We start from the raw sequence: 18,384 nt of genomic DNA, 5'->3' as shown, positions 1-18,384 counted from the left end.
GGTTAGTCAGGCACGACTTCCCCTTCGTGAATCCATGCTGACCGTTCCTGATCACTTTCCTGGCTACGCATCTGTGACGAACTGGGACTGTTCTTACTGTGGTCTTTGAATGCTGACAGGGGAGTGTGGCTAGGATAGTCTGCATTGGGGGATGGGAGACTGACCGGAGAATACCTGAGCATGTAACATGAGAACCCAGGAAGGGGTTAGAGGCCAGGTGACACCTTTGCCCAGGAAACTGAACAAAGGCTGAGGGAGGGGTCGCTGAAAGGAGAGTTTCAGGAGCTGGCTAGTGGAATGGCTGGGAGGCAGACAGGGCTCTGACCTCCCAAGGGGGCTGGGGTGCCCGAGGAGCCCAAGATGGACCTAACTGAGGGGGTCCTGTTTTCTGTGCCTGCGGGACCTGTCTTGAACTGTGTTCCTGTCGTCTAAATAAACCTTCTGCTTTACTGGCTGGCTGAGAGTCATGGTGAATCGCAGGAAGCCGGGGGTGCAGGGCCCTGAGTCCCCCCACACTCCGTGACAGGATCACCCCCATCAGCTGGGCGTGCTGGGCCGACTCCATGCACAACAGGGGCAGCAGCGTGGCCGCCCTCGCACTCTGATTGTGACTCGGGATTGTGGGGGCTTCTCACCTGTCCCATGGAAACATGGCCAAAGGCGCCAATTGTCCCTTCATCAAAATGGCGCCATCTCCCAGTGCTGCCAGCGGGGCTGAGGCCTGTGCGAGGGCCGCCCCGTCCCCACGCTCTGTCTGCATGTGGCAGGCAGGCTGCCCTCCTGACGCTGGCTGCCACCTCCCGCTGGGCTCCAGGAGGGTGAAGCCGAGCCCACAGGCAGACTGGCTGAGGCCATGGTTCAGGGCCTGGACAGCGCATGGGGACTGTGAGGGGGTGTGGGGGGAAGGCTGAGCGGGTTGCAGGGGGATGTGGGGGCAGGGATAGGGGGCAGGCTGAGGGGGACAGAGGGATATGGGCATGAGGGAGACAGAGTGTGCAGGGGGAATGCTGACAGGGGTAGTGGGTGTGGGGGGCAGGGAGAAGGCTGAGGGGGCCAGGGAGTGTGGGGGGCAGGGGGAAGGCTGAGGGGGGCATGGGGATGGAGCAGAGGGGAGGCTGAGGGGGTTGGAGGTGATCATGTGGGATATAAGAGCGGCTGAGGGAGGTGCAGGGCATGTGGGGGCAGGGGGCAGAAGAATGTGGGGGAAGGTTAAGGGGGCCGGGGTGTGGGGAGCCGAGGGAGGCTGAGGGGGGTACAGGGGGATGGGGACAGGAAGGAGGCTAAGGGAGGCAGGAGGGAGGCTCAGGGAGATGTGGGGGGCAGGGGAGAGGCTAGGGTTTGTGCGCAGAGGACAGTGCTGGGGCTAGCAGATGGGGGGATCATGGCAGCTCTCCCAGCCAGGGAGGTGGGGTGGCCTTCCTCTCCCAGCAGCCGGGGCTGGGCTGTGCTGCAACGTTCCCAACTCTCAGGCAGGGCTGGCTCTAACTTCTTTGCCGCCCAAAGCAAAAAAAAAGAGCGCCGCCCTCCATAGCGCCGCCATAACACACGCCCTCAGCACCGCGACGCCACCCCACCTCCGCATAGCGCTGCGGAGCCGAACATCCCGCCCCCCGCGAAGAGCCGCTGAACACAACCCCCCCCCCGCAGAGCGCTGCCGAACACCCCCCCCCCCACAGAGCGCTGCCGAACACACCCCACCCCCGCGGAGCTCCACACCGCCGAACCCCACAGCCCCACGCGGAGCACCGCGCATCCAAACACCCCCCTCCCGCAGAGCGCCGCCGAACCCCCCAGACCCCCGCGGAGCGCTGCGTAGCCGAACATCCCGCCCCCCGCGAAGAGCCGCTGAACACAACCCCCTCCCGCGGAGCGCCACACCGCCGAACACCCCCCACCCGCAGAGCGCTGCCGAACACACCCCACCCCCACGGAGCTCCACACCGCCGAACCCCCCAGACCCCCGCGGAGCGCCGCGCATCCAAACACCGCCCCCCGCAGAGCGCTGCCAAACACCGCCCCCCCACGGAGCGCTGCCGAACACACCCCACCCCCGCGGAGTGCCACACCACCAAACCCCTAAGCCCCCTCGAGGAGCGCCACACATCCAAACACCCCCCTCCTGCAGAGCGCCGCCAAACACCCACCCCCCGCGGAGCGCCGCCGACTCCCCCAACCCCCCGCGGAGCGCCGCGGAGCCGAACACCCCCCCCCCGCGGAGCGCCGCCAAACACCCACCCCCTGCGGAGCGCCGCCAACCCCCCTAACCCCCCGCGGAGCGCCACCAAATGCTGTGCCGTCGAACCCCCCCACCGAGCGCCACCAAACACCCCCCCCGCAGAGCGCCGCGCCGTGCTGCTGAACCCTCCCACCGCCACACATATCTCCCGCCAAGCGCCGCGCCGCCAAACACCCCACCACTGAGCTGCGCTGCCAAACAGTGCCCCCGCCCGCGGAGCACCCCGCCGTGCCGCCACCCCCCCCGCCCGGAGCACTGCTGCCGAATCCCACCCCCCCAGTGCCCCCTACACGTCCAGCCGACAAAACAAAAACAACCCACCCCACCCCCAGCGACCAAACTCCCCCTCCCCCAAAAAAAACCCCACCACCCCAAGATTGGCCGCCCCTTACCAGGTGCCGCCCCAAGCATGTGCTGAGTGCGAGTCCCGGGCTTTGGGCACCAACAGGAGGAGCTGCCGTGGTAGTCGAAGAAGCTCCTTTGACGCCGTGATGTTCAGGGCTGGGCCTGCGGGCAGAGCTCTGTGCGAGAGCCCCAAGGCTGAGGGCACAGACCTGCCCTGCTCTCCCCGCGTGTCTGACCCCATAGCAGAGAGGGTGCCAGGGCAGGGCACGGGGGACCTCAGCAGAGGAGAGGGCGGCGGGAGGCAGAGGAGTGTTGCTGCTGGGTGCAGACAGTACCAGGCAGTGGCTGGCAGTTCCCCTGCCTTACGGGGAGGAGAGGGGAAGTGGAGTCTCCATCGGAGCAGCCAGCAGGAGCCGGGCATTACAGGCTGACTTTTCTACCTGGGATGATCACACCCATTGGCCGGGGAGTCAAAAGCCGGATGTAAAAACATGCTCTGATTTGTTTTCTTTTTAGAAGAAGGAACCCACCAGCCTCACTGTTCCTTCTCCCCCCTCTGGTGAATACTGGGTCAGCCGCACGGACAAGCCAGTCTGCTGCCTTGCTTCAGGGCTCAGTTTCTTCTTCAGCTGAGGAGAAAGGAACCATGGAACAGCAACGTAACGTCACAGTCCCCTTCCCCACCTGTCCTGTGGGGTCTTCCGGCCTTTAGAGCTACTGGTCAGGGCGTCCCCAATCTGCGGGGGGGCCACAGGGCCTGCTGGCCTCCTCGCAGCCTCTGCTGAGGCTACAGGAGAGAGGCCTCTTCAGTTTGCAGAAAGAAAGAAATCTCTGGGGTGAGCACACAGCAGATGTCTGTTTTCCCAGGGCCAGATGCTGCCACCTTGTCACTGGAAGGGCCCGTGTGACCTCTGACCACAGATGAGGGAGGACGCCCAGCCTGGCTAGACAGATTCCTTCGTGCCATGGCTGGGGACAGAAGCCTGCAGCCAAAGCTCACACTGCAGGAAACAACCTGCAGAGGCCTTTCATCTCCCCAGGGTCAGACGTCACCACTAGGAGAATGTGAGCGCCGGAGCACTGGGGGAGCTGGGCTGAGATGGCATCCCAGGGCACAACCACCTGTGTCAAGTCCATTCTGATTCCACGCTCAGCAAAGATGCAGGGAGCTATGCGGTCAGGAGAGGCGCTCGTCAGAATTTGCCAGTGGAACTGTTTTTCCATCAGAAATTGCCAGCTTGTCAAAATCCAAACGTTTCGTGGGAACACGTCGATGTGGACAAACCTTCAGACAGAAAGCAGGCAGGTTTCGCACGGAAAGCTGCTTGGCTCCCTGCCAGCTCGCCTGCCTGCTTGACAGGCTGATGGGGGACCTGGGCTTCCAGGCTGCTGAGAGAAGCCCTGGCTCCCAAGATCCCAGGGTCCCCGAAACCCTCTCCTCGCGGGGGTAATGTTCTGGTTACTGCACAGCTCTAGGAGGAGGGGAGGTATCCGATGCCCCACAAGCCACCAATCCTCCCTGCCAAGGTCCCAGTAACTATGATAGCCTGTGAGAACATCCTAACCTTTAGGTCACTTTCCCTGCCAGGTGAAAGGGTGCGAGCTGGACCCCTCCCTGCCACCAGAGTCCAGCACTGCCGAGAAAGCCAAGTGTGGACTAAACTAAGCCCCTGGTTAACCCTTTCCCAGAGGAATCCAGAAGCCACTGATGATTGCAGGCTACATGGTGACCTCTCTCTCAGGTCACTCCCCCATCCTGGAATAGGGGTCGGTGAGTCCTGGACGAACGCCGTTCAGCTGGGAACATGCTCCCCCTTCTCCTGCCGAGGACTACATGAGATGGGTGTAGTGGGCACTCCCGATAAAGGGGACAGTGTGACAGCTGCCTTTCAAATAGGCCCCAGGCATGGGGGGGCCACAGCACCCAATTCCTCTGCCCCCCCAACTTTCTTCGCTGCTTTAACGTACAATCACAACCTGCTCTGCGGACACCTCTGACTCCTGAAAGCCCTAACGCTCCAGGGGAGCAAGCCGTGCCCTGCCCTGCCCTGGCTGCCCCGGGTGTTACCTCGGAGGGAATCGTTCCAGATTCCAATGGGTGGCAGGTCCAGGGAAGAGCCTTATCTGGGGGGAGGCTGTACCAGACCCGCCCGACCCAGGCAGGCTCCCAGGTACTCTCTGCTCGGGGCTGATAAGGCTCCTTAGCAGTTTCTCTCCAAACAAATTCCAGTTCAAGACACCTGAGAGCTCCACAGCAGGGCAGCATCCCCAGAGCGCAGCAGGGCGGGGGTTAGGGGGAGCAGTCGGTAGCAGCACCTGCCCCTCGTACGGCAGGAGCGAGAAGTGCCAGCCTCTCTGCACAGAGCAGCAGCGTTCAGCCTGAGCCAGACGTGCTGCGGTGATGGGTAAGAGCGGGCTCGGAGAGCCAGAGGGTCTGTGGGGCAGCGCTGGGCCCTTCTGCTCCACACTAGGGCCGGGTGGGCGTGTTCAGCTGGGATTGGAACCCACCAGCACTTGTGGGTGTGAATGTGGGGCTGGAACGCAATGTGGGGCGCTCCCACCTCGCCCGGGGGTGACTGGGGGGAAGGGCAGAGAGACAGCTGGGCTGAGACCCCAGCTCCAGGGAGACAGTCACCCCGGCCCAGCCGGGTTAAATTGCCCAGCTGTGTGACAGCCCCCCCATCCCCGAGGGGTCCCCCCCCCGGTATGTCACAGCAGGGTAATGTGCGTATTGAACAGCAGGGGTTGCCAGAGACTGGCTGGGAGAGCCCTTTGGGGATGGAGGAAGCAGCACTAAGGTACATGCCAACCTCCCTACAGAGGAGGGGCCGTGCCCCGCAGGTGTGGGGCAGGGAGCTGGGACACTGCGCAGTGGGTCATTGTCTGGCCCAGGCCCTTCCTAGCCGGAGGCCGAGGCCGAGGCATTTCCTTCAGATCACCTTCCGCTGCAGCTTGGCCACGGGCCCCCATAGCCACTAGCCCAGCCAGGGATCCGAAGTGGGGATTGTCACGGCTGGCTCCTCCCTGCCGCCAGCAGCTCTTCACTGCCAGGAAATTCCTGAAATCCTGTGTGCCCCTCCCCCACCCATCTCCTGGGGCTGTGAGTGCCCCCCCGGACAGCCCCTCCCCCGAGCTCTGAGTGCCCCTGGCCAGTCCCTCCCCTCAGCCCCCCCCCAACTTCCTGGGGCTCTGAGTGCCCTCAGCCAGTCCCCCTCCCACACCCCGGGGCTGAGTGACCTTGGCCAACCCCCGTCCCTTCAGGAGGAACTCCCAGTACCCACCCAGCCCCCACACCTCAGGCTTCCCCTCCCTGCAGCTCTGTGGCCATACCCCCACCAGGGCCGGCTTTAGGCCAATTCAACCAATTCCCCTGAATCGGGCCCCGGGCCCAAGCCCCGGTACGGTGTACTGGCAAGAGCCGGTGCGCTGTACCAGGGTGGCCTGGCTTTCCCAGGGGGCAATTTAAAGGACCTAGGGCTCCCAGCAGGGGCCGGAGCCCCAGGCCCTTTAAATTGCTACCAGACCCCCACTGGTGGAGCCCTGGGATAGGGCTGCAGGGCTCTGGGGGCTATTTAAAAAGTCCGGGGCGCCTGCTGCCTCTACCGCCCCGGCCCTTTAAATAGCCACTGGAGCCCAGCTGCTTCCCCAGGGCTCCCAAGGCTATTTAAAGGGCCGGGGTGGTAGAAGCAGGGGAGCCCTGGGCCCTTTAAATAGCCCCCAGAGCCCTGGGATAGCGGGGGACTCGGGGGCTATTTAAAGGGCTGGGGCTCCAGCTGCCTCTGCTGCACCCCGTCCCCGCACCAGCCCCGCACCCCCTGCCCTGCCCTGCCCGCAGCCAGCCCCGTCTCCAGCCAGCCCTGCACCCCCTGTCCGCAGCCAGCCCCTGCTGCACCCCTGCCCTACCTCCAGCCCCGCCGCCCCGTTCTGCCCGCACCCGCCCCGCCCCCTGCCCTGCCTGCAGCCAGCCCTGCACCCCCTGCCCACAGCCAGCCTCTGCCGCACCCCCTGCCCTGTCTCCAGGCAACCCCTGCCGCACCCCCCTGCGGCCCTGCCCAAAGCCAGCCAGCCCCACACACCCCTGTCTCCAGCCAGCCCCGCACCCCTTGCCCTGCCTGCAGCCAGACCCTACCTCCAGTGAGCCCCTGCCCTGCCTCCAGCCAGCCCCATGTCCACTGGTGCCCTGCAGTTCCCAGGGCAGTAACCCTGCACACCTGCTTCAATGAGGGGGGCAGGGAGCAGCTGGCACCCACACATGTGCACACCACTAGGGTGACCAGACAGCAAGTGTGAAAAATCGGGACAGGGGGTGGGGGATAAATAGGATCCTATAAGAAAAAGACCCAAAAATCAGGACTGTCCCTATAAAATCAGGACATCTGGTCACCCTAGCACACCCCCAGGGAGTGGCGGGGACCCACACACGTGAAACGGAGCTCATTAATAACCGATTAACAGCATATATGATGCAATGTACATAATATATAATTTTATTATTTATATAGTTATGGAAAGTAAATAATACATGGAAGAAATGAAAGGCTTTTTTTTACATTATTTTTTTTGTTAGTCATCCCTGCTGGGGCCCCGCCAAAAATGTTCGAATTGGGCCCTGCCCTTCCTAAAGCCGGCCCTGTCCCCCAGAGTCAGAGAGGGCGAGGGACGTGGCAGCAGCGGAGGTCACCTCGTTACCCACCGCTGCCGGCGCTCCAGCAGGGGTGGTAGTAGGTGGCTTGGCAGCGGCGGTTGAGGTAGAGGCTAGGGGGGATGATGGTGGGGCGGGTGGAGGAGGGGCAGCAGGGTCTGTCCGAGGGGTCTCACTCTCCTCGTCCCCTGCCATAATGAGGACGGGGGGAGAGCAAACACTGGAGGGGGGATAAGGAAGGGGGAAGCAGGTCGACCACTCCTCCCCACTAGGCTATAGGCAGGGGAAGAGGGCGCCAAAAAAAGAGGGGGGTGGATGGGGGGGGCTATCAAGGGCTAGGGGTCAGTCACTGACTCAGGGAAGGTTTCCGGCTCCTCTTGTTGCACCAAGGAAGGGAGGAGATAACAGCATTGGGGGGGTGCAGTGAGATAGAATTAAACTAAAACGGGGAGTCGCACAAGTGCATAGGAGGGGACATGGGCGCACGAGGGGAGGGGCTAATCAGGGCAAGGGGACCGCAGGGGGAAGGGAGCAACCAGGCGGGAAATGGGGCAGAGGAACCACGGGGCTAGCTTCGGAGGCTGGGGCGGGTCAAACAAAGGCTGCAGAGGGAAAAGGTGGGGCAGACAAAGAAATTAGAGCTAGCGAGGGGCTGGGGCAAGGGGGAGGGGCAAAAGGCAGCAAGGGACAAATGGGTAGGCAGCAGGGGCAAAGCTGGGGGCTTGTTGCAGGGGGGAAGGGGTCAGTCAAAAAGGGGGGAGGTACGTGCACCCTCGTGCGCTTGCAACAAAAGGAAAGTCCTTGGAAGCTGGCTGCTGTATCAGGCCCAATGGTGGCAACAGGGCGTGGCAAGCAATGGGGAGCAGCTGAGTCCCAGAGGCAGGAGCCCAAGGCAGATGGTAAGTAGCCAGTGGGGGTGGTGGAGGGGGCAACGATGATGGTGGTCGGGGGGGACACAGACGGACCAGGGGGCAGGCTCCACGTCACACCCCCTGTGTCCCACAAACACAGTCTAGACCCCCACCACAAGAGCACAGTTCAAAAGTTACTCAGTCCATGAGAACCCCCTCCACGGTGGTCTGTTCCTACATGCTTCCCAGCTGGCAAATGGTCTTCTCCTTCTCCTTCTCCTCGGGGCTCCAGCAGCTCCCAGCAGCAAACACAGCAGCTTTAGGCAGCAGTCTGGTGGCCAGCAGGAAGGACCCCTCTCAGGTGGTGGTCGATGGTGGTGGTCTCCTCAGAAGCAGGAGTAATAGCTGGCTCCCTCTCTCCTCTCCTCCGGGGAGTGGGCCAGCAGCCCCCCCCCTCCAAGGGGCTGTAACTGGAGCAGCAGCAACCAAGGAGGGGTGGGGGGGGTCTAGCAGCCAGCCAGCCAGCAGGTAGCAGAGATTGGGGGGGGGGGGTTAGCCCAGCCGGGAGAGTAGCTGGAGCAGCAGCAACAGATAGCAGTTGTAGGGAAAACCCAGGGCCTAGTAGTAGGAGAAGCAGCTCTCTACCTTTCTCCCTCCAGGCCAGTGGGGTACAGGAGTCTGATCAAAGGCAAACACACTGGTCACTGGCTGAACAGTTGTCTGTTCCCTGAGTGACCAGAGCAGGGGCTGCACTAGAGTAATCAGGAACCTGCTAGAACCAGTTAAGGCAGGCAGGCTAATTAGGGCAACTGGAGCCATTTAAGAAGAAGCTGCTAGAATCAATTAAGGCAGGCTAATCAGGGCACCTGGGTTTTAAAAGGAGTTCACTTCAGTTTGTGGTGTGAATGTGAGGAGCTGGGAGCAAGAGGTGCAAGGAGCTGAGAGGGTGTGTTGCTGGAGGACCAAGGAGCACAAGCGTTATCAGACACCAGGAGGAAGGTCCTGTGGTGAGAATAAGGAAGGTGTTTGGAAGAGGCCCTGGGGAAATAGCCCAGGGAGTTGCAGCTGTTACAGGAGGCACTATAGACAGCTGCAGTCCACAGGGCCCTGGGCTGGAACCCAGAGTAGAGGGTGGGCCTGGGTTCCCCCCCAAACCTCCCAATTGACTTGGACTGTGGGTTCTTCCAGAGGGGAAGGTCTCTGGGCTATTCCCCAACCCACATGGTGAATCTCTGAGGCAAGAAAATCTGCCAATAAGCGCAGGACCCACCGAGATAGAGGAGGAACTTTGTCACAGCTAGGCATTCTGGGTTAAACAGCTCTGCTCTATCATGTACCTAGTTGAGGTTTGTACTCTGATTTCAGCACACAGTGCTAGTATAACAGTGTTACCAAGAATATGTTCCCTACAGTCAATGGGGTTTGGGGGGTTGGACTAGATGACCTCCTGAGGTCCCTTCCAACCTTGATATTCTATGAAAGAACATATAATACCTGGCCCATGTCTGCAGCTGACGGCCAGGTGATTGTTCCCTGAGGGACATGACATCATAGATTGACGGCTGTCCAGGGTGCTGCAGGCTGAGCCGGAGGGGTGGCAAGAGGTGAGGTGCAGTGCAGTGCTGTACTGTCCTCGGCTATGGGCTGGCAGAAAAATCCTCGAGAGGGAACCTGTGGGGGTGTGGGGAAGAAGTTGGAGGAAAGGGGAGAAGGGGGGGGATGAGAATCCATAGGGAAGGGGGAGAAGGGACAAGACAGGGAAACTTGGGGGGGAGGAGGGATGTGAGAGGAGAGCCTTGGGGGTGGGGAATGACTGTGAGAGGGGAACTTGGTGGGAGTCTGGTGAGGAGAACCCCTAGGGGAGGTGGAGATATTTGGAGGGACAATGTTTAGTTTTTCCAGAAGCCCCAGCTCCCGGAGTCCTGTTAACACCGGAGAATCTCCGCTTTCATGCCAAAGAATAAAAGTTTTAGCCCTCCTGTTTGCCGAGGGTTGTGTCAAGACACCCCTGCCATGTGCCTGAGCACTGGAGTCATGCCGCCGGAGAGCGCAGAGCAGTGTCCGTGGGTCAGGGTTAGCCGGCTAGGTCTGGATTCCACAGGCACAAAAGACACTGGTGTCTTTAAAAGGGGAAAGTCTCTTACCCAGCACAAAAGCAGCCGAGTAAATGGCTGAGAGCTGGGGAACTAACAACAGCTGCCCTTGAAAGGGGAACTGGTGGCAGAGACATGAAGCAGGGGGGGTGAGCCAGTAGCAATGCTCCTGCACTCACCCCATGGCAGGTGCATGCTACTTCCTCTTCCTTGCCAGCTCCTCACATCATCAGCACCGACTGCGGCTCTGGGACGGCAATGCCAGCGTCCCTGCCATAGGGAACCATACCTTCATGGGTTAATCAAAGCATGCCGGTGGCAGGAGAGAGACAACCCGCCCACATTCTGTGCCTGCAGCTGGAAACGAAACTTAAAGAGTCACAGGGAGCCGCCTCGGGTTACCACAAGCAGCAGCGTTGGACACTGTCAGCATGGCTTTCCAGCAGCCTATTCTGAACCCGGTGAGTGAGGCTAGGCGGGAGCTGAACACCTGGAGATGCACATGGCCTTCTCTGCAGGAGACATCTGTCAGGGCTAGGGTGGCCACATAGCAAGTGTGAAAAATTGGGACGGATGGGAGAGGGGGAATAGGGTCTGGTGTGTGGGGGAAATAGGGCCCTATATAAGACAAAGCCCCTAATATTGGGATGGTCCAGATAATATTGGGACATATTTCTATCGGGTGGCTAGAAAGCTGGCTAGATTGTCGGGCTCAACGGGTAGTGATCAATGGCTCGATGTCTAGTTTGCAGCCGGTTTCAAGCGGAGTGCCCCAGGGGTCGGTCCTGGGGCCGCTTTTGTTCAACATCTTTATTAATGATCTGGATGACGGGATGGATTGCACCCTCAGCAAGTTCACAGATGACACTAAGCTGGGGGGAGAAGTAGATATGCTGGAGGGTAGGGATAGGGTCCAGAGTGGCCTAGACAAATTGGAGGATTGGGCCAAAAGAAATCTGATAAGGTTCAACAAGGATAAGTGCAGAGTCCTGCACTTAGGACGGAAGAATCCCATGCACCCATACAGGCTGGGGACCGACTGGCTAAGCAGCAGTTCTGCAGAAAAGGACCTGGGGATTACAGTGGACGAGAAGCTGGATATGAGTCAGCAGTGTGCCCTTGTTGCCAAGACGGCCAACAGCATATTGGGCTGTATTAGTAGGAGCATTGCCAGCAGATCGAGGGAAGTGATTATTCAGCACTGGTGAGGCCATACCTGGAGTATTGCTTCCAGTTTTGGTCCCCCCACTACACAAGGGATGTGGACAAACTGGAGAGAGTCCAGCAGAGGGCAACAAAAATGATTAGGGGGCTGGGACACATGACTTATGAGGACAGGCTGAGGGAACTGGGCTTGTTTAGTCTGCAGAAGAGAAGAGTGAGGTGGGGTTTGATAGCTGCCTTCAGCTACCTGAAGAGGGGTTCCAAAGAGGATGGGAGCTCGGCTGTTCTCAGTGGTGGCAGATGACAGAACAAGGAGCAATGGTCTCAAGTTGCAGTAGGGGAGGTCTAGGTTGGATATTAGGAAACACTATTTCACTAGGAGGGTGGTGAAGCACTGGAATGAGTTCCCTAGGGAGGTAGTGGAATCTCCTTCCTTAGAGGTTTTTAAGGCCCAGCCTGACAAAGCTGTGGCTGGGATGATTTAGTTGGTGGTGGTCTTACTTTGAGCAGGGGGTTGGACTAGATCACCTCCTGAGGTCTCTTCCAACCATAATATTCTCAGATTCTATGATCTGGTCACCCAGTCAGGGCCCCAACAGAGAGAAGCTCCCCAGACGCAATGGCCCAATACTGGGAGACACAGCAGAACGCCTGCAGTAGGGCCCTGTGAAAATTACTACCCCCCACTGGCCAGTGCAGGGCTTGTGCAGCTGGGGGCATGGGACTAGTGTATGATTCCTCTGCTGCCCTTAAAACTGTGGGGTGGTTTCTTCCAGATTGTCCCCTTTTCTGGACCCATCTTTGGAGGCCTGAGTGAAGGGAAGATGGTGTTAATCCAAGGAGTAGTTCAACCCTTCGTGAAAAGGTTGGTGCTATTTACCCCATCCTGTGCCGCGTCTCACCCCCTTCCCCCACCAGCACTCCATCTGGACTCAGCTCAACCACGCCCCTGCACTATCAGCACACAACAGCTCTCCACTATCCCTCCCTCCTCACTCACCAAGTCCCCCTCACCTCCTTCACCGCCCCACTAACTCTGAGCTGTCCTTACAGTCATCCTCCACCAGCACGGCTTCTCCACCAGGCTCCTCCTGGCTGCTGTTATGGGTCATCCCCTCCACTGGCCCCTCTCTCTCCCCAATCTCCTCTCTCTTCCTGGCTCCTTTCCTTCCCGCTTAACTGCACAAGGCATGACTCTATTCCCCATGGTAAACTGGCTCCCCTGAATCTCCTGCCTCTCAACAAACTCCTCAGCTCTCATTCCTCCACCATGGTTTCTACTCCCACTGCCCCAGCTCTCTGCAAAGGACTATGGGTCACTGTGAAACCCAGCTTCCAGAGCAATGCAGCGGCTGAGAGGGTGAAGGCGTTCCTTGGAGGTACGAACAGGGGAAGAGGAAGCGAAGAGGTGCTGTCATCTCTACATGGCAGTGATGAGACCCTCACTGGATACCAGGACCAGCTTGGTGTCCACACTTCGAACAGGTTGACTCACAGTTTCAGGACTTTAAGGCCAGAAGGGACCATTACATCATCTAGTCTGACCTCATGTGTAGAACAGGCCATCGCATTTCACCCAGTTACCCCTGCATTGAGCCCAATCATTTGCATTTGCTAAAGCACCTTCCTGAAAGGCAGCCAGTCTGAGTCTGAAGACATCAAGAGATGAGAATCCACCACTTCCCGGGGCTTTCTTCCGATGATTAATCAGCCATTTGACCGTAATTTCTAATTTTACATTAGTCTGGCTTCAGCTTCCATCCACTGATTTTTTTTGTTCGGCCTTTCTCCCAGGGCCGGCTCTGGCTTCTTTGCCGCCCCAGGCAAAAAAGCCTCCGGCCCCCCCACCCCCAGCGCGGCAGGGGAGGGTGGCAAGTCCCGGCCGTGGCCCCGCTCTCCCCAGCAGCTGAAGCCGGAGCACCGCGCCGCCCCCCTCCAGGTGCCGCCCCAAGCACAAGCTTGGTGGGCTGGTGCCTGGAGCCGGTCCTGCTTTCTCCACTAGGTCAAAGAGCCCTCTAATAGCCAGTATTTTCTCGTTGTGAAGGTGTTTGTGTAACGCCAACAGACCCTGGTCGTCGGCGGGCAGGATTGAACCAGGGCCCTCTGTAGTTTAATAGATGAGCCTCCACTGCATGAGCCAAAAGCCAACTGGCTGTTAGCTAAGGCTGCAGAGTAAACTCATTAATCTCTCTAAGTGGTCTCGGTGCCACTAGATATACTGATATACACCAGGAGGGGTGTAGGTTACACTGGTGCACTGTCACCAAGTCACCTTTTGATCCTTTGTGATCAGATTGAGCTCCTTCAGTCTCTTCTTGCCAGGTATTTTCTCCAGCCGTTAAATCATGTTTGTGTCTCTTTTCTGCACTTTCTCCAATTTCCACCATCCTTTTTACCATGTGGCAACCACAAGGAGGCGCAGTCTCCGGTATCCATCTCACCAGTGCCAATGTTGACTGAAAGGGAAGGTTCGGAAAAGAGTGACAAGGACAATCCAAGGATAAGCTGCCGCACAGAGCAGGACTAAGAGAGTTCACTTTATTTAGTTTCTCCCAGAGAAAGCAAACAGGTGACTTGATCACGGCGCACAGATGACGAAAGTCTCTTTAATTTCACAAAGGCAGAACAAGGTCCAGTGGCTGCAAGGTGAAGTGAGACAAATCTAGGCTGGAAATAAGGAACTAATTTTTAATAGTGAGGAGAATTAACCATTGGAACAATTTACTATATGCACGTGCAAACACACACATGCTAGCTCTCCTTTGCCCCCCCATGCCCCCTCCCCTCACTGAGGCAGGGCTGCCCCCATGGGCTCCATGCCCCTTTCCCCCATAGGCCTTATTCCCCCTCCCCCCTAGGCAGGGCTGCCCCATGACTCCCATCCTTCCTCCCTCACCTCACCCCAGGCAGTGCCTCTCCTACAGTCCCATCTACCCTGCCCCCTCCACAATGTGGCACCATCCACACCCTCCGTTGCTCCCCCCACAAGGCGGGGGCTGCCCCTGTGACACTTCCTTCTGCACACTTCCCTGAAGAAAAGCCTCTTCCATTGTCCCTCTGCCCTACTCCCAGAGCCCTATCCCAAGCCTATCTGCCACACATGGCCCCTTCTCTACCCCACCCCCATAGCCCCATGCTCCCTCTGTCCCACCATAGTCTCGTCCCACACAATGGTGGGCAGCCCCCCCCCCGTCCCCTACCCTTTGCGCAGGCAGCCCCCCATTTCCACTTTCTGGTGTGGACAGCCCCCATGCCCACTCCCTGTCAAGAGCAGCCCTCATATCCCCACACCTGGCTCTGGAAGCCCCTTCCCTGCCCCCTAACATAGGAAGCCCCCATGCTCCATCCCTGCCAGGAGCAGCCCCCCCTGCACCTTGGCACAGTCAGTGCCTATTCTCCCCTTCTGGTGCCGTTAGCCCCCATTCCTCCTGTGATGGGTTCCCCCCAGGGTGCCACCTGGAACTGGGGTACCACTAAGCCCCCTGACCCACCAGCCTGGGCTCCCTTTTACACGGCACTACAAAGCCTTCCAGCCTCCACTTTCACCCTCATACACACAGGTAGGGACACACCCAGCTGCGGTTACATGCAGGCTCTCTGACCAGCCTCTGCATAGGAAAGCTACTCCCAGCTCCTTAGACACCCCTCCCCCCCCCGGAGTGTAAACACAAAATGATATCATCTCGTGCTGCACAGGGAACTCATACAATTCACCCCCTTCCTCAATGTGGAGAGAAATATGCAAAAGCCTTTTGCCCCTGAGTTATGATTTACACACACTGGCTTAGATCAGTGGTCTCCAAACTTTTTTGATCGCGCACCCCTATAGGTAAAAAAAATTTTGAGCACGCACCCCCTGCCGCGCCGAAGCAGAAAAAAAGCCGCTCGGCCTCCCGCGCCCGAACTGCCGAAGCAAAAAAAACAAAAAACAAAAAAACCCACACCTCCTCCTGCTGTGCACCCCCAAAGATCCTCTTGCGCACCCCACTTTGGAGACCACTGGTTTAGATAAAGCAAAAATAAATGTATTAACTACAAAAGATAGATTTTTAAGTGATAGCAAACAGATCAAAGCAGATTACCTAGCAAATAAATAAATAAAAAGCAAACTAAACTTAATATATGAAATAGATTGGATATGAATTAGCAGATTCTCACCTAAGAAATGTTACAAGCAGGTTCCAGATTCTTAAGGGGCTACAGCTTGGAATCCCCAGGTGTTCCATTCACAGGCTAAAAATCCCATGAAATTTAAGTTATAGAGATATCCCATCTCCCAGAACTGGAAGGGACCTTGAAAGGTCATAGAGTCCAGCCCCCTGCCTTCACTAGCAGGACCAAGTACTGATTTTGCCTCAGATCCCTAAGTGGCCCCCTCAAGGATTGCACTCACAACCCTGGGTTTAGCAGGCCAATGCTCAAACCACTGAGCTATCCCTCTAGCACTTCCCCCTATTCAGTCTTTGTTCCTCAAGTGTTTCCAGGAGTCTTCTTGTGTGGGGCGTGAAGACCCCCTGATGAGGTCACTCCCTGCCTTATCTAGCTTTTGCATATGGAGGGGATCCTTTGTTCCCAAAGCTTGGTTGCCAGACCAGTCTATGGAAAAACACTGACATTCCAAGAGAGAGTCTAGAGACATGTGGTCTCATCACATGTCCTTGTAGAGTCATAGCAGCCGTTACACAGATGCTGTCTGTAGTTCTCAGGAAGGCTCCCCAGGTGGGAGAAAAGCTTCCCCTAAGGCCTATTGGTTTTTTTCCCTAATGGCTCGTTGCCCTGAATAGACCCTTCCCCACCCACTATCTAGACTGAAAGCATCTTGTCTAGCGGATGTTACCCAGGTGTAACTACATTTGAAATACAGATACAGAGTCAATATTCGTCATGAGTCTAAAAGTGACACATGCACACAAAGAGGATAATCCTATTCAGCAAATCATAACCTTCTCAATGACATCTCACATGATTATCTTGCATAAAATACATTATGATTATGTCCTAATCATATCACTGAGAGGAATACGGGGTGCAGTGTCAGCTCCCCGTCCTGGCACGGGCAGCCCAGGTCACACCATCTCGTTCTGTTTCAGTTTTGGGGTGAACCTGCGGTGCGGGAACGGGGACATCGCCTTCCACTTTAATCCGCGTTTCAACGAGGGCCGCCCGATGGTTGTATGCAACACCGAGCAGAACGGCAGTTGGGGCGCGGAGGAAAGGACCTACCACGTGCCCTTCCACCCGGGCATCTACTTTGAAGTGATCATCAACGTCAAGGGCCACTGCTATCAGGTGAGCACACGGCCCTCGCAGGACGGCAGCCGGGGTGGATACTCTGCGGCTGGCAGCACGGCCCATCAAGGGACACTAGCTCCACAGGGGTGATGGAGGGGAAGCGGGTCCCCTTGCTGGGACAGGACACATCAGCGAGTACCAGTCTGTGGCCTTGAGGGGAGGCCAGTCCAGACCAGTCTGTGCTTCTGGGGTGCCTTGGTGGTGCCACTACATGATGCAGAGGAGGCAGTTTTGTATAATTTTGGTGGTGCCTAAGGCTCTGGGAGGGAGTTAGGGTGCGAGTGTGGGCTGGGGCACGGAGTTGAGGTGCAGGAGGGGGTGTGGGGAATAGGCTCTGGGAGGGAGTTAGGGTGGAGGGTCTGGGCTGGGGCAGGGGGTTGGGGTACAGAGAGAGGTGCGGGGGTCGAGTTCTGGGAGGGAGTTTGGGTGCAGGGTCTGGGCTAGGGCAGGGGGTTGAGGTGCAGGAGGGGGTGCAGGGGGTGGGCTCTGGGAGGGAGTTTGGGTGCAGAGGGTGTGGGGTCTGGGCTGGGGTTTGGGTTGCGGGAGAGGGTGTGGGGTGCAGCGCTTACGTTGGGCGGCTCCCGGAAGTGACCCGCACCCCCATGTGGCAGCAGCTCCTAGGCGGGCACCTGGAGGGGTCTCCAGGTGCTGCTGCCCGCAGGCAACACCCCCGCAACGCCCAATGGCCACAGCTTAGGGCGGGGGCAGCACGCAGAGATATGCTGCTCCCCCCACAGGGGCCGCAGCAACATGCCGGCCGCTTCTGGAAGCGGAGTGGGTGGGTGGTCAGGAAGCCACATTAGCCCCATTGTGCTGGTGGTGGTGGTGGTGGGGGCCCCAGGCCCTTTTAAATTGCCTGGGGGCGGCAGGCAGGGCCGGGAGGGGATGCTCCGGGGGAGACCCTTAGGGGCGGCAGGCGGGGCCGGGGGGGACGCTCCGGGGGAGGCGCACGGGGCTGGCAGGCGGGGCCGGGGGGGACGTTCCGGGGGAGGCGCACGGGGCTGGCAGGCGGGGCCGGGGGGGACGCTCCGGGGGGAGGCCCACGGGGGCGGCAGGCGGGGCTGGGGGTGATGCGCCAGGGGAGGCGGGCCCCTGTGCTCTCATACTGGTGGAGCACTGGCACCACGGGCCCATACAACTCGCTGCCCCTGAGTAAATGCTGCTTCGTGACTGGCCTCGAGATGACGCAGAGGGATGTGAGAGGGAGACAGGATCAGGCCCTAAGCATTGATGGAGTGCGGCTGACACCGTGTTTGAGGGAGAGGGGAGAGACTTGCAGGAAGGGCTCGCCACTGAGGTCTGTCTCCGCAGCCCTGCTGAGGGTGGGGCTAAGTCTTCCTCTGTCACAAGGGGGAGATTTCCAAAGGCCCTGTCACAAGGTGGCTGGCCTCTTATGGGGGGGGTCCCAGCCCCATGTGGGCAGCGTGTGACTCCTGCATTTGGAGAGGCTGGGCGTGAGCACTGGAAGCTCCCTAGAGTAGGGAGGATACCGGTGCCTGGCCCCTGGCCCCTCTCCTCCCTGAGGCCCACCCCAGCTCCCCCTCCTCACCCCAGAGGCAGGGCACCAGCTAACGGGGAGGACACGTGACCTCCCCTCATGTCTCCTCCCTGCGCCTCCTTCCCACCCCATGTTACCTCCAGGGGCGGAGGGCTCTTTCCTCCCTCTGTGCCAGCTCCCCCCCGTGTGTTTGGCTGCCCTCCCTGGCAGCTAGGCCTGGGCGGGGAGCGGGCCAGAGCTGTTCCCAGTCACTGCTCCATACA

General features: G+C 58.9%; 1 protein-coding gene across 2 annotated transcripts in view; it reads left to right on the top strand.

Annotated features, from left to right (window-relative positions):
- Window positions 1–9,958: 9,958 nt before the first annotated feature.
- Window positions 9,959–18,384, top strand: part of LOC101951606 (galectin-4-like) — a 36,606-nt gene continuing 28,180 nt past the window's right edge. Inside the window, exons 1-3 of one of the 2 annotated variants that reach the window (XM_065570717.1) lie at window positions 9,959–10,628; window positions 12,108–12,196; window positions 16,422–16,620. In XM_065570717.1, coding sequence (XP_065426789.1) covers window positions 10,599–10,628; window positions 12,108–12,196; window positions 16,422–16,620 — 318 coding nt within the window. In that variant the 5' untranslated portion in view covers window positions 9,959–10,598. The remainder of the gene's footprint in view (window positions 10,629–12,107; window positions 12,197–16,421; window positions 16,621–18,384) is intronic. The other variant, XM_005295681.5, reaches the window with a different exon arrangement.

This window comes from Chrysemys picta, chromosome 17 (assembly GCF_011386835.1).
Source record: "Chrysemys picta bellii isolate R12L10 chromosome 17, ASM1138683v2, whole genome shotgun sequence".
Taxonomy (NCBI): Eukaryota; Metazoa; Chordata; order Testudines; family Emydidae; genus Chrysemys; species Chrysemys picta.
The sequence above is the reverse complement of the archived record's forward strand: the minus strand, read 5'-3'. Positions and strand labels throughout refer to the sequence as shown.